This window comes from Scleropages formosus, chromosome 18 (assembly GCF_900964775.1).
Source record: "Scleropages formosus chromosome 18, fSclFor1.1, whole genome shotgun sequence".
NCBI lineage: Eukaryota > Metazoa > Chordata > Actinopteri > Osteoglossiformes > Osteoglossidae > Scleropages > Scleropages formosus.
This window is the reverse complement of record NC_041823.1, coordinates 20,953,312-20,968,189: the sequence shown is the minus strand read 5'-3', so window position 1 is coordinate 20,968,189 and position 14,878 is coordinate 20,953,312. Positions and strand designations below refer to the sequence as shown.

Here is a 14,878-nt window from a genome sequence, read left to right as displayed (position 1 = left end):
ACGCAGTCGGTTACGTGTCTCGCGCGCCGTCACCGGTGATGAAGTGGCGCCTCGTTGTTGGAAGTTTTCCTGTGTTTCGCGCTGCGCGGTACAGCGCTGGTATATAATACAAGTAGCATATAAAATTACATAAATAATTTACACTTTTCCCGCCCTCTGCGCGACATCCACTTCTGTAGATAAGAATTTATTACAATTAATGTGTTTGAATTTAAAAAAAAATTGCATATAATTTAACATCGGCGCCCTAAAAAAGCAGTTAATAACGTTTCTCTTGTCTGACAACAGTTCTCCTAGCATATGGTTTTACTGGAGCTGAGGAAAAAAACAACAGTTTTAAACGCAGTTGCAGTTTTGAAGGGAAAAATTTTGCCTCATATATCTGAAAATAAAGAAAGAGTTGCTGTCAAGTCTCTCGTGTCGGGAGAAGCTCTCTTAAGTGTTGTGTTTCTCAGAATAAATCTGAGAAAAATGTGGTTTTTTTTCATATAAAGTGATGCTCTGGACACTCGTGGAGCACTGAGAGATGCTGTAGAACAACGGCTGGAGATGAACGGAGGGTTGTTCTGAAAGCGGCCTTGCCCTCGTGCTTCAGGGCGCTATTATACGTAGCTACAGAAGCCCAGAACGAGGCCTGACACTGGAGACCTTTCCCGCTCAATGGGAAATAAAATCCAGGTCCAGGTGCGGCTGGATCACGTCACTGGAGACACCACAGTCTGATGCCCTGGCGCCGCACACCTCCTTTAAAGAATCTCAGGCTAACCTGAAACCCGAAGCGTCTGGTGTTGAGATAAAGCAATTGTCCCTGGACTGTGAAACTTTTCACTGTTTAACCCGGTCCTTTGCTGTATTAGATTTTTTTTTTTACACTATGCACAACAGGTGGTGGTACCTTGATAACTTCTATTTGTGACACACGCAAAAAAGTGCCGTAAAGTTTTAAAAATACATTTCGGACGGTTTCAAACATCAGTGGCGGAGAAACAAATGCCCTTTTATTTAAAATTTTCATAAATATGGAACTGTAATATGTATTCAATATTTAAATACACTTACAGGTGGAACAGAGTGCATCTGTGTTACAGCACTGTGCTGACGAATGTGTGTGATAGAGTAATGAAACATGAGCATAATAGAATTTCTTGTCCTTTTTTTTGTGGTTGCCCTCTGTTTTCTTACAAGATGCTGAACCAAAGAGGCACAGTGACCTTTAATGTGATGGCGATAGAATTTTTATCAGGAAGTCAGCCCGCTGTTGCCCAAGAGAAAGCACAGGACTAGGGTGGAGGTGAAGGGTAGTGGTAACTGACGCATCGGCTCAGAGCACTGCTGTACGGGGGGTCAGTCAAGTCTAAAGACAATCTCATTGCATTAACTGGAAAACTTCATGTGTTAGTGGAAAAAGAACAGCGCAGCTGTAAAGTTGGTCATCATTTATCAATAGTTATTTTAAGTAATGGAATATAGTTGGAGGGGAGCGCGGTGGTGCTGCAGACTTGGCTGGGTCTTGCTGTCTGATGGGTCTAGGGTTCGAGTCCTGCTTGGGGTGCCTTGCGGCCGACTGGTACCCCGTCCCGGGTGTGTCCCCTCTTCCTCCGGCTTTATGTCCTGTGTTGCTGGGTTAGGCTCCAGTTCTCCGTGATCCTGCTTGGGACAAGCACCTTCAGTCAGTGTGTGGAATATAATTGTATAAGTATTTTAAGAAGTTTCAGTTTTTTCACTGAAAACAAAGAATAGATGATATTTGTATTGTTTCAGAACATGAAAAACATATGTTCAAAATATTGATTAAACTAGATATGGGAAAGTCCATGTGTGAACAGTTGTGCCAAAATACATCTACAGTGTATGCAGTTTAAAAAGGCTGTATGCTGTTTTCTTTTTTACTTGTCCTGCCTTGCCTTACTGCCCTACAACTGATTAAATCTTGATCTGAAATTTGCATTCCTTTTCTATGTATGCCTTTCCCGAACTGATTCTATCCCTCTGTTGGAAATTATTTAGCTTTATAACCTCAAAGTTGCAAATTCAAGTTCTGTGACCCTTTTATTTGTAGGCCACTCTGAATAAAAGGCACATCTAAGTAATGTAATCATTGTAGCTTCAGCAGCAATAATTAATACTAATAATGAAAGTATTTAGTGAGTTAAGCCATGTTTTATGAATTGTGTTATCTAAGGTGTGCAGAAGCTCAGATGGTTCATATCCCTGTCACTTTGAAGGTAAAGGGCTTTTGAAGAAGTCTTATTTAGTTCTGATCCCATTTTATTATTCTTGAAATCTTTAACTCATCACAATGAACTGGTCCCAAGACTGCAATGTTTTTCTAGGAAATACTTATGATCTGACATTGTTTGTTCGGTGTAAACAAAACATTTTCGCCAAGCAAAAATCTCTGCTTTGTTGCTTAACATTGACAACTGAAACCTTCTAAGACGAATACTGTAGCATAGTAACATTTGTCAGAAAAATAGGCTTACATTCAGAAAAAAAGCAGTTTTTTATGTTATTCAATCTTGGAAAAGATGGCTTATGCCAGAAATCAGATTCATCCCATAGGACGCTGCAGGACACATACAGCTGGAGCTAAAATGGAAAAAGTTTTTCTTTCTGTAGTACATCTATTATTTAATTTAAGTGGAGTTGCACAGATTGTGGGGTTGTGCAATATTCTCAAATGCATACGTCAGATGCGTATTTTGTAAATTGGAATTCCATTCCAGCCTGAACACCTAAAAAATTACTTTTTCACCACTGCCTGAGGGTTTCCACCCAGACTCTGGTGATGGCCAAATCATCACTGTGTTTCGTTAATGGTTTGGTTGCCAGTGAGGGCTTTCATAAAGTCAGCCTTTGTGCAAAACAGAAGCATGGGAGTGATATTTCAAATAAACTCCAGACGTAGTGGATACTGGATGCTTACCCTTGCAGCAGTACCATGGATTGTACTGTTAGAGGTCATGATTTCTGGGGACATAAAATGTTTTATTGGTAGAAGGACCGTTACAATTTTGCTTGGTGCATTAACAAGTTGATTGAAGGTAAAAGCCAGAAGGCTAAAAAAGCTCACAAAAAGCAACTCAGCCAAAATGATTTTTTTTTTCTATTACATATGAAAAGGGCCTTTTACTGAACAAGATGTCCTGCGGTGTTGCAACACATTCCTTGTTCTCTCCATTGTTTTCTGGAAGTGCAGTGAACTGAAATAACCCTGCAGCAACCTCTGTCCTGAGAAGACAGAGGGACGGGGACGAACTGGTTTGTCATTAAGTCCTTTGTGCCAGAGGGCAGCTGTTTTTGCCCATGTGGCCTGATGTCATTGTCAGCCTTGTCTCGAAGGCTAAAGGGCAACTGTAAGTTTCGTTCCGTGGTTTTCGTTCTGCAATAAAACGCAAGCGTGGCTGTAAACTGTTTTTACAGCAAAGTGCTTGCATAAGCCACATCTCCGCCAGTACAGTCACAGTAGTGTTATGCGTGCGAATGATTTACCCCATTTGGACAGTGTATTTGTGTGTACTATTAATATTTACTTCAGCTGCTGCTGTGTCCTTTGTTTTGATTTTCTCTCATTTCTTGACCAAACTTTTAACTCTGTCTCCTGCCATTTCCTCCCTGGAGCATATTGAGTTGCACATTCTCCTTAATCTGATGTTCCCGGCTATATTTTTCAATATGTTTTAATAAACAGTAAAATGAGAAGCTCGTATCCCGCTTCAGAGTTTGTCAGACTGCAGTGACATTTACTGTAAGTATAATTTGTTCACAGTCTAAATACATATTTTGGCTTGGCCTTTGTTTGTATGTTAATGGCAGGCAGTGGCACTTGATGCTAGGTCTCCAGGTCTCCCCGCTCTGCTACTCCCAGTTTGAAAATTAATTTCTGTGTCCCATCAGTAACCAGCACAATGCATTCTGTCCTCGAACTTGAAAGCAGTAACACATAAAGATGAGGAAACGATAGTAACCCTTGCTTTCTTTGTGTGGCGCAAGGATTAATAGTTAAACCGTTCTTGAGGTCTGTAGCAGGAATGATGTTACGGGGAACAAGTGTGGTGGGACACCAGCTCTGTGGGACAAGCATGTCTTCAAGCTTGTTGGGACAGTATGGAGCCTGTCTCTGCTGGAGTCTGGTTGTGAGACGAGTGGCCCATTGTTCTTGTATGTGTAGTGTGTGTATCTGTTTGATGGGTGGAGGGGATGTGCTGTATTCTTCTAGTTAAAAAAAAAATACACCATACTCAGGGTTAGAATACACACACACACACACACACACACACATTTTCAGAACCGCTTGTCCCTTACGGGGTCACGGGGAACCGGAGCCTACCCGGCAACACAGGGCGTAAGGCCGGAGGGGGAAGGGGACACACCCAGGACGGGACGCCAGTCCGCCGCAAGGCACCCCAAGCGGGACTCGAACCCCAGACCCACCGGAGAGCAGGACTGCGGTCCAACCCACTGCGCCACCGCACCCCCAGGGTTAGAATATCAAACTAAAAAATAATGAATTACTGACGTACATAAATGGCCCTTGTTAAATAATTACTTGCACACAGTGGCTGAAGGTGCTTGTCCTAAGCAGGGGTTGCGGCGAGCTGGAGCCGAACCCAGCGACACAGGGCATAAGGCTGGAGGGGGAGGGGACACACCCAGGACGGGACGCCAGTCCATCACAAGGCACCCCAAGCAGGACTTGAACCCCAGACCTACCCGCGAGCAGGACCCGGCCAAATTCAATGCACCACTGCATCCCCTGTTAAATAGTTAATTCCTCTTAATATTTATGTCTTCATAAAGAGAGAAGTAAGGATGAAAATATTCATTACGGTACAAAGTATATGAAAATTGCCCCTGTAATTAAGGATGAAATAAGTTTAAATTGCTGCGCACCGTGTATTGGGAAGAACTGCAATGTAAACTGATTTTTGACGTGTTTTTAGGCACATGGCAAACAGCTGAGGTTTCAGATTTCCTTTAGAAAAAAATCCCCACTGTGTAACCAGCTTGGCTTTCAGGTCCCAAGTCTAGGGGTCAAACTTCTCTGCAAGATCTTCAGCATAAGGTGCCAGACATTTTTGCCGTTCCACTTTGTGCCTGAGGTCTTTGGCTCCAGAATCCCCTTCAGCTGTAGGCTCTTAAGGAGTAAAGTGGCTTTCATGGGCAAGGTGTCCAGGGACTCTGAGCAAGGGGTCATCTTCTGCTTCAGATGTTCCACACACTGTTTGGTTTTGGACCTCATCTCCTCTGTGTAAAACTCCAGCTGTCTTCTGAGAGTGCTCTGATTCTTCTCTAGATGCTCATTTAGCAGTTCAAATAAACTGCTCAGCAGGTCCTGGGCCAGTGTTGTTGGCACTTTTTCACTGTCGTCACGTTCACTAAATTCGTTTTCACGGGTTTAACGTTTCCAAAATTGGCGAGTTTTCTTAAAATTGGCCCTGTTACACACTATATTGCCAATACAACTTGCAGCTGTGGTTGATCACATTACAAAAAAATGTTATATACCAATTGTAAGCATGACACTGGGTGTGTTAGCTGTCTTATTCGAATAAAATCAATTTCGGACTGCATTTTCCAGAAATTCTGCACTGATTTTCAGTCTGAGAAAAGTGAATTTGTGTGCAGGAAGCGATTGCATATTTTACTTGTTATCCTCAATGAAAGGCCTTCCAGTGTGTGTGGTTGGGTGGGTGTTTGTCAGACAGGTATGACATCATGCATGTTCAGAAAAATAAGTAGGTGACACACACTTTAAGAGTATGCTGTGCTTTTACCGGTCTTGTTAGTGTTTTTGTCAGTGTTGCACTGTCCACAATGGAATCTGAACACACATATATGATTTATTTTTAACAGTATATCATTATCATTTATATGCAATTCACATGTAACTATTACAATTGGGTATGAGTTTGGATAAATGCAAATTTAGAGAACATGACTGGAACAAAATTTGAAGTAGAAAAATAAAATTTTTATTCAGGGACAGTTACATTCTAATAAACCATTGTTGACTGTTACATCGAGTTAACAGTTCACATTCATAATTTGAGCACTAATAAATATGCTAAGTGGGAACTAAATTGCAGGATAATATTCCGAATCGCTGTAAGAGGTCATTCCAAAGTACATGAATTAGTATTGTGCAATATGCTGATTAGATAATAACATCTTCAGTTACATACTTTATGATACTGAGGAGCAGGCTGGTCTAAACAGAAGGTTTCTAAATGCGCTTTATTCGCCCTTGGCAAAGGACTCCCAGAGTGCAGCCAGCTTGGCCTTCAGGTCCTGAGCGTAGGGGTCCAGCTTCTCCCTCAGGTCTTCAGCGTAAGGTATGAGGCTCTTCTGCATCATCTCTGCTCTCTGCACCATCTGGTTCTGGATGTTCTCAGCCATTGGAGCCACGCTCTTCTGGAACTCCTGCAGACGCTGGTCCACTTTCTCCCTCAGATCCTCTGTATATGGACCCAGTTTGGACTGCAGCTCCTTCACGCTCTGCTCAAGGCTTCCCTTCAACTCCTCGCTCTTCTGGAGCACGGTGGCCTTCAGGGTCTCGGTGTCCAGGGACTCTGCGTAAGGGGCCATCTCCTGCTTCAGTTGTTCCACACGCTCCTGAATTTTGACCTTCAGGTCCTCGGTGTAGGGCTCCAGTTTACTTCTGGCAGAGCTCACATCCTCTGCCAGACGCTCTCTGAGGAGCTCTGCTTCTTGGAAAACTTTTGACAACATGTCTTGGGCCAATGGAGTCAGCTGACTGCGGAGAGCCACGGTGTACTGGCTGGCCACATCTGCGCTCTCCGTGATCCTGGCACTAGATGGAAGGGAAAAAAGAGGGGAATGTTAGGAATCCTATGGTGCAACAACAGATTGTAAACTGTTCTTTTTAATTTAATTTACCATGTCGTTTGATTTTGCGTTCCAATGTCTTACTTGAGCGCCTGTCCCAGCTGAGACTCCTTGACCATCTTCAGAGTCTCCTCAGTAGTTTGTGTGGCCTTGGCAACATAATCCCAGAATGCATCCTTCACCTGTTCCAGTTGTGTCTTGGGCTCATCTGCCCATAGAAGGTTGGCATGAGAGCCTGGAATGCAAAAATTCTGTTAAATATCTTGCGCTACTTTTATACACACCTTCATATGTACATTATGTCATAAAACATGCCTTCCCCCTTTGCAACAATATATGAACCTTAACTTAATAATACACACACGTTTTCTGAACCGCTTGTCCCATACGGGGTCGCGGGGAACCGGAGCCTACCCGGCAACACAGGGCGTAAGGGACACACCCAGGACGGGACGCCAGTCTGTCGCAAGGCACCCTAAGCAGGACTCGAACCCCAGACCCACTGGAGAGCAGGACCTGGTCCAACCCACTGCGCCACTGCGCCACCGCACCCCCTGTCAATTTGATAAAAATAAATTGTAATACCAATAAAACAATGAACTTACCAGAAAATACTGCAAGTGCAAGCACTACAAACACCTTCATGGCTGTTGGAGTCTCTGAAAAGACAGTGCATTCATCAGTTCCATCATAAAAAAGGACATTCAGTGCTATTCCTTATAGTTGATAATTTGGTTAAATCCCTTTCTTCACCTTACCTCTGGGTGTCCCAGTCTCCGTGTGTCTGTCTGCTAGTGGTTGCTGGTGTTTATATGGAGCTGAAAGCTGCAGTCAGGGACACAAAGTCCATTAATGAGCTCCATGCTGTCACCACTTGCCACTCCTGTTCCACATCACACTGATCTGGATCCTGATTATTCACAGACACCACTGCACACACACACACATTTTCTGAACCGCTTGTCCCATACGGGGTCACAGGGAACCGGAGCCTACCTGGCAACTTAGGGTGTAAGGCTGGAGGGGGAGGGGACACACCCAGGATGGGATGCCAGTCCACCGCAAGGCACCCCAAGCGGGACTCAAACCCCAGACCCACTGGAGAGCAGGACCCGGTCCAACCCACTGCGCCACCGCACCCCCACTCAACACCCCTCCATTCCATTACAATACAGGTCTGGACCCTCACAGTCCAGCTGTACCTATATAACTGGCTGATACCTTGTACATTTCATACAGCCACTGGCCTTAAGAAAATTCCATAACAGAGCAATTACTTCTTGCTTTTGATGCCCAAAAATCAAAAACCAGTTTAGTCTGATATGCCTATACAGTCACTACATCATATGTGTAATTTTAATCTGGCCGCTTTTCTAATGCAATGCGCTTCATGTTAAACTGTAATGTTTAACTAGAAAAATGTTCATTTTTATTAACTTATGTGCTTACGTGTGATAGATTTTGCCTGTCACTGGAGAGAACATATTTGTCTATGTCGCTGTGAAACTGGGTACTGGTCTGCTTGTAAATTTTAGTGAGTGATTAGATAAGCAAGCTGTCGTGTTATATAATGCTGAACCCTGACACAATGCCACTTCATGAGGTTCTTAGGTGGGGCTTCTTTCAAATGCACACACACATGCATGCACTGTGTGTATGTATATACACACACATTGACTGAAACTGGTTGTCCCAAGCGGGGTCGCAGCAAGCTGGAGCCTAACCAGGCAACGCAGGGCACAGGGCTGGAGGGGAGGGGGCACACTGGGATGCCAATCCATCGCAAGGCACCCTACGCAGGTGGTGCAGGCTAAACCCACTGCACCACCGCACCTCCTCTGTATGTATATATATATATGTGTACACAAACTGTACATATATATATATATACACGCACACACATACACACACATTTTCTGAACTGCTTGTCCCATACGGGGTTGCAGGGAACCAGAGCCTACCCGGCAACACAGGGCGTAAGGCCGGAAGGGGAGGGGACACACCCAGGATGGGACGCCAGTCTATATATATATATATATATATATATATATATATATAGAGTTCCTTTTGTTCATTGATTTTGCCCCTTTGTTTTTTTTTCAAGCTGTGTTTAAACCTGAATAATTATTCAGGTTTTGGGATCTTTTTCCAGTGGCAAATGAACTATTTTCATCATCAGACTCGTGAAATGAGCTTCTTCTAACATATATACTATATATGTATACTATATACTATACATATATACTATATATACTATATATATAAAACCCAGTTTTATTTTACTTGATTTACTTTTACTGTATGAATTCTGGGTACATACCTTGCTCAAAAGGCATCAAAAGGTGTGAGCATGGAATTTGAACCTGGGTCATTTGACTAGAAACTGATGGCTGTAACCACTACACTACCTGCTAACCTTATAGTTAATTATAACAGTTAACAGACCGAAGACAAAGGATATAAGTGGAGAACAAAGGACTAGTCAGATGACCAGACAATGACTTACATATTGAATAGCAGGCAAAATGTTGTATTTTGAAAGGTTTTACCATGCAGTGTGTCTAGAGATTTGCAATAATATGTTGTTAAGAACAATGGATTCCCCACTACTGCTGGGTATTGGAAGGTATCTGCTGCCGTGGCACAGTCTTAGGTGGTGATGCTTTGCTGAGGTTGAGCAATAAAAGAAAAATCTGAACAAGTTTGTCAGAGGGATTAAGGAAAGGCCACAAGTAGTGAGCCTTTAGGTACTCTAGTCAAGAGTCTTGGGAAAAATTTGTGCTGATAGCTGAAAAGCTTCCTCATCTGCACTTCCAGACTGATCCAAGCAGGTTCATAAACGTATGGTACAGGAACTGTCTTTTTAACCCATCAGCACATGCTTTTTTTTTTGCATTTTTTTGCATGCTTGCAGCAAATGACCTTACAATGTGGTAAAAATGATCAGTTCAATAGTTTTTTGTGTTACAGCAGATGACTTCTCAGGGTTATTTAATGGAGAGGATTGTATTCTGTGAATTGATATAGCGCAGATCTAATTGCTGGAGCGTAACAGTGGTTAAAAGATGGGGAATCTTGAGCCTTTCCAGCAGATCCAGCCTTGACTGCTCTCAGGAGCCTTCAGAAAGAGATAAGAGATAAGATACTTTATTGTCATTGTATGCAATACAATGAAATTTTGTGTGGCAGCCCTCAGAACAACAGCAGCAGAAACAAACAAACGAACAAATAAAAAAAACGAATTTGATAAAAACTTTGAAGTCCTCAGCCCTTAGCAGCCTTCGGGGGTTGATGTGGGGGAGTAATGGAGGCAGCAGCTGGCTTTTATGATCAGTTCTCTGGTTGGGCAGGAAGGGTGTGATGGAAGCCACAGCTCATGGACAGAAGCTCTCGCTCAGTCTATTTGTGTGGGATTTATTGACCTGAACCATTTGCTAGGCAGCAGCTGGTCACGAGTGAACGGGGTGTGTGGTGTCCTTGATGATACTGCCAGGGTTCTTCATTAATCAGCTGGCATAGATAGTGTCCAGGTTGGGGAGCACCCTCTCGACAAAGCGCTGGGCTGCCTTCCCCACACGATGCAGATCTTTCCGCTCGGCAACGGTACAGCTGGAATACCACACAACAGCACAATCAGTCAGGACGCTCTCCATGGTGTTCCTGTAAAAATTTAGCAGGAGTTTCTGTGGGATCTGGGCTTGTTTCAGCTTCCTGAGGAAGAAGAGTCTTTGTTGGGCCTTTTTGACCAGGTGTGAGGTGTTGAAGGTCCATATCAGCTGCTTTGACATATAGACTCCAAGGAACTTTAGGGTTTCCATGCTTTCCACTGCTTCTCCATGTATGTGGAGGGGGAGGTGGTCTATCTCCTTTGTTCTCCTGAACTCCAGAACCATCTCTTTTGTCTTAGAGGTGTGAATGACCAAGTTGTTGTCCTTACACCAGCCAGATGTTCCACCTCAAGCCTGTAGGCCATCTCCTCATTGTCTGAAATCAGCCCAACTATCGTGGTGTCACCTGCGAATATAATTATAGAGTTGGAGGTGTGGAGGGGGTTGCAGTCATGGGTGAAGAGTGTGAAGAGCATGGGGCTCAGCACACAGCCTTGTGGGGTTCCTGTGTTTAGAATGAGGGTGGAGGAAGTGTGGCTGCCAATTCTCTCCGGCTGTGGTCGGTTTGTGAGGAAGTCCAAGACCCATGAACACAGAGAAGAACCTAGGCTCAGATTGTCCAGTTTCCTGACCAGTTTGTGAGGGCTGACAGTGTTAAATGCGGAGTTAAAGTCTACAAATAGCATCCTCAGATAACTATCTGGTTCTGGTTCAGGCGGGATGGTGGTTCTGATGTGTGAAAACACGAGTTTCTCAAAGCACTTCATGACTACAGGTGTTAAGGCCGCTGCTTGATAGTCATTCAGACACTTCACAGTTGGGTTCTTGGGCACTGTAATGATGATGGAGGATTTAAGGCAAGTTGGAACTGCAGCTTGTTCTAATGAGAGCATGAATATTTTAGTAAACACCTCTGTAAGTTGATCGGCACATGCTTTCAGTACCCAGCCGGGCACTCCATCTGGGCCTGCCGTCTTGCCCGCGTTAACTTTCTTCAGGGTGGTCCTCATCTGGTGGTGCTGTAGAACCAGTGTTGACTCTCCGGTAGGCGGGTTGATGAGTGGAATAGACCCCCCACTCTGAGTGTCAAAGCGGGGGAAAAACTGGTTCAGAACATCAGGCAGTTGGGCAGTAGATTGGTGGTCTTATAGTCAGAGCCAATGCCTTGTGCCATTCCACATGTTGAGGGGGTTGTTGTTGTCGAACTGATCCTCAGTATACTGTTTGTATTTGCGCTCTGCATCCCTGATGCCTCTCTTGAGTTTCCCCCGTGTTTCACTGTAGGCTTTTTCCATCACCCGACCTGAAAGCTGCATCCCGCTCCCTGAGTAACGTCCTCACATTGCTGTTCAATTCCGGCTTTTGGTTAGGAAACACCTTTATTGTCCTTTGTGTTAACATGTTTTCCGTGCAAAATTTTATATATCCTAGGACTGATCTAGCATATTCTCCAAGGTCTGTTCCCTCTGCAAACAAATCCAGATCCTGAAAAATGACACAATAAACAGTGTGAAGTGAATAACTGAAGAGAACCATTAAAGACACTTTGACCTGACCTCTACATGGTATGAAGAATATTTTGTATGAAACTGAAGCACTTTTTCCACCTCACACTTATTAATATGCTTCACTGTTTTACTGTCTGAATAACGGCAGTAAAAGGCTCTGTGACTGAAGTGCTGGATGATGTTTTTAAAATTTTTGTTGGGAAAATAGGACTTCCATGGCAGTCAACTAGAATGCTTGATCCGCCATGAACTTTGAGCTCATGAAACACTATGTACTGTGTTGAGCTCTTGAGAACAAACCAGTTAATAAAATGAATGGAAAAAACTCATGCACGTAATTTTTATGAAGTTGTTTTTATTAGAATAAATTAGTTGAACTAAAGATTAATGGTTATGGTGCAAAACACATATTTACACACACAAAACTAATTACATACATATTACATTAACACTATGTCACTCAAGGAATACAAGTGCTAGAAACTCTTCCCATGGTTGGTTTGCATATGTTGGTGTACAGTTCTCTATTTATCAGAGGCACTTCTGAGGTTACAGAAAAGGAGCATAATGACGAAAGGAGATGTTATTCAAAAGATAAGATTCTATTGCAGTGTTTCTTTGAATGCTGTTCCAAAAGTTACCGACTGTGCTGTTTCAGAGAACAGGGAGGTATTCTGATCTTAAGTACGCTTGGTGAACGATTCCCAAAGTGATGTCAGCTGAGTCTTCAGGTCCTGAGCGTAGGGGTTGAGCTTCGCCCTCAGGTCTTCAGCGTAAGGTGCCAGACTCTGCTGGACCATCTTTGCTCTCTGTATCATCTGGTTCTGGATGTTCTCAGCCATTGGAGCCACACTCTTTTGAAATTCCTGCAGGCGCTGGTCCACTTTCTCCCTCAGATCCTCTGTATACGGACCCAGTTTGGACTGCAGCTCCTTCACGCTCTGCTCAAGGCTTCCCTTCAACTCCTCGCTCTTCTGGAGCACGGTGGCCTTCAGGGTCTCGGTGTCCAGGGACTCCGCGTAAGGGGCCATCTCCTGCTTCAGAAGTTCCACCCGCTCCTGAATTTTGGCCTTCAGGTCCTCAGCAAAGGGCTCCAGCTTACTCCTGGCAGAGCTCAAATCCTCTGCCAGACGTTTCCTCAGGAGTTCTGCTTCTGCAGAAATCTTAGTCAACATGTCTTGGGCCAAGGGGGTCAGCTGACTGCGGAGAGCCATGGTGTACTGGCTGGCAGCATCTGCACTCTCTGCAATCCTGGCACTGTGCAAAATGGAGATAGAAACATTGACTTATAAAGGCAACTTTAATAGTTGCACACATAATTATTACGAGATGTTGTTTTTGACTTACTTGACTTCCTGGCCAAGCTGAGACTCTCTGATCATCTTTAGAGTGTCCTCTGCAGTGTGTGTTGCTTTTGCAACATAATCCCAGAATGCATCCTTCACCAATTCCAGTTGCGGCTTGGGTTCATCAGCCCATAGAAGGTTGGCGTGACAGCCTGATGGAGCAAAGGCAACGAATAGGTTATGAAGACGAAGGACACTGTTGGCTACACTTGTTTGATATTTCTGAGTATAAATAATAATTCAGATTATTATAGACATCATTCCAGATGAATAAAGTTCAGAAACCATTTCTTTTCGTTGGCAATGTAAGTGATGTCAAAATTTCTTTTAATTAGCTGTCATCAAATGCATCAATGTCAAAGTAGCGAAGCACAACAGCATTTAAGAAGAGCAATTAAAGTAAAGCCATTCAAAGTTTGCAGTAGCAAAATAATTATTTCATAGTTTATTTTTAAATGTACAGCAGAAAGACAGTTCTATTCTATCTGGAACTGATCTGCATCTGTTAATTTAGCTGATGTTTTTCTCCGAAGTAACTTACAATGTTAATCGCCTTACAATTATTCACCCGTTTTTATAGCTGGGTAATTTTACAGGAGCATTTTTATGGTAAGTATCTTGCTCACAGGTACTTCAGCCAGAGGTGAGATTCAAACCTCCAACCTTTTGCCCCAAAGCAACTGCTCTAAGCGTTACGTTACCAGCCGTCCCTGCTCATTTCATTTCATTTCATTTCAATTTTTGTTTTAACCAAGACCAAAAATTTCACTCACCAGTGAAAACCGCAAGTGCAAGCACCACGAACACCTTCATGGCTGCTGTTCAGATCCTGAACGAAGCGGAAACAACAGTGAGGAGTTACCGAGGAACGCGTAAAATGCGGTAAGATAGTTTGACAGCGAAACACACTTTTACCTTTCAGCGTGTTCTAGTCTGTGTCCGTCTCCAAGTGACTGCCCGTATTTATACTGAGCTGTGAGCTCCAGTAGGGACACAAAGTCCATTAGTGAGCTCCCTGCTGTCACTCCTGCCACTCCTCTCCACATCACACCTTCAGCTCCACTCGACTGGACCCTGATAACACACTGATAATATTATAGGACCTAGACCATCAGGAGACACATGTACCAAGGTAAAATGATTTATGCCAGAGTCACAAAATGTGTGACAGACTGCACTAGGCTATTTCATTAATTCTCAACAAAATATGCAGACAGTTATAAGTCCAAGCACGGCAGTAAACATCATTGTACGATATATTGTCAATATATATTTTAATGCTGTGTTTCCAGATTGTGCTTTTTTCGTGGAATACATAAACGGTAATAACAAATATTCACGGTCCAAATTTCCGAAGGTTAATAGAAATCCTTTTTGAAGGGTTTATTTGCAGATCAGCTTGTCACACATCATTTTATAAGATTCACTCTTTTAAAACTAAAATTATTTAGTCAAACAGCAGAAGACTTGTGGTTAATGAAATTACTTGCGTTACTAAGAGCTAAGGTTCATACAAGGTTGAGCCTGAGCGAGGACTAAAGTACATTCATTCAGGTTCAGTTGGGGA

General features: G+C 43.3%; 1 protein-coding gene across 1 annotated transcript; it reads right to left on the bottom strand.

The window, feature by feature from the left end:
- Positions 1-6,085: 6,085 nt before the first annotated feature.
- On the bottom strand, positions 6,086-14,234 carry LOC108922240 (uncharacterized). Its single transcript, XM_018732260.2, has 9 exons — positions 14,085-14,234; positions 13,313-13,463; positions 12,649-13,222; positions 11,402-11,536; positions 10,787-11,011; positions 7,608-7,674; positions 7,455-7,508; positions 6,934-7,084; positions 6,086-6,814 (listed from the first exon to the last, which is right to left on the bottom strand). Exons 1-9 carry the CDS (start codon positions 14,122-14,124, stop codon positions 6,238-6,240), a joined length of 1,974 nt encoding a protein of 657 aa, XP_018587776.2. The 5' UTR covers positions 14,125-14,234; the 3' UTR covers positions 6,086-6,237.
- Positions 14,235-14,878: the final 644 nt, after the last annotated feature.

Bases quoted from the DNA above. Each gene is read 5' to 3' on its own strand.
- LOC108922240 (XM_018732260.2), bottom strand. From the start codon at position 14,124: ATGAAGGTGTTCGTGGTGCTTGCACTTGCGGTTTTCACTG. The intron at 13,223-13,312 runs GTAAGTCAAAAA...CATTTTGCACAG, and splicing joins CAGCTTGGCCAGGAAGTCAA to TGCCAGGATTGCAGAGAGTG. The intron at 7,085-7,454 runs GTAAGTTCATTG...TTTGCATTCCAG, and splicing joins TGCACTTGCAGTATTTTCTG to GCTCTCATGCCAACCTTCTA.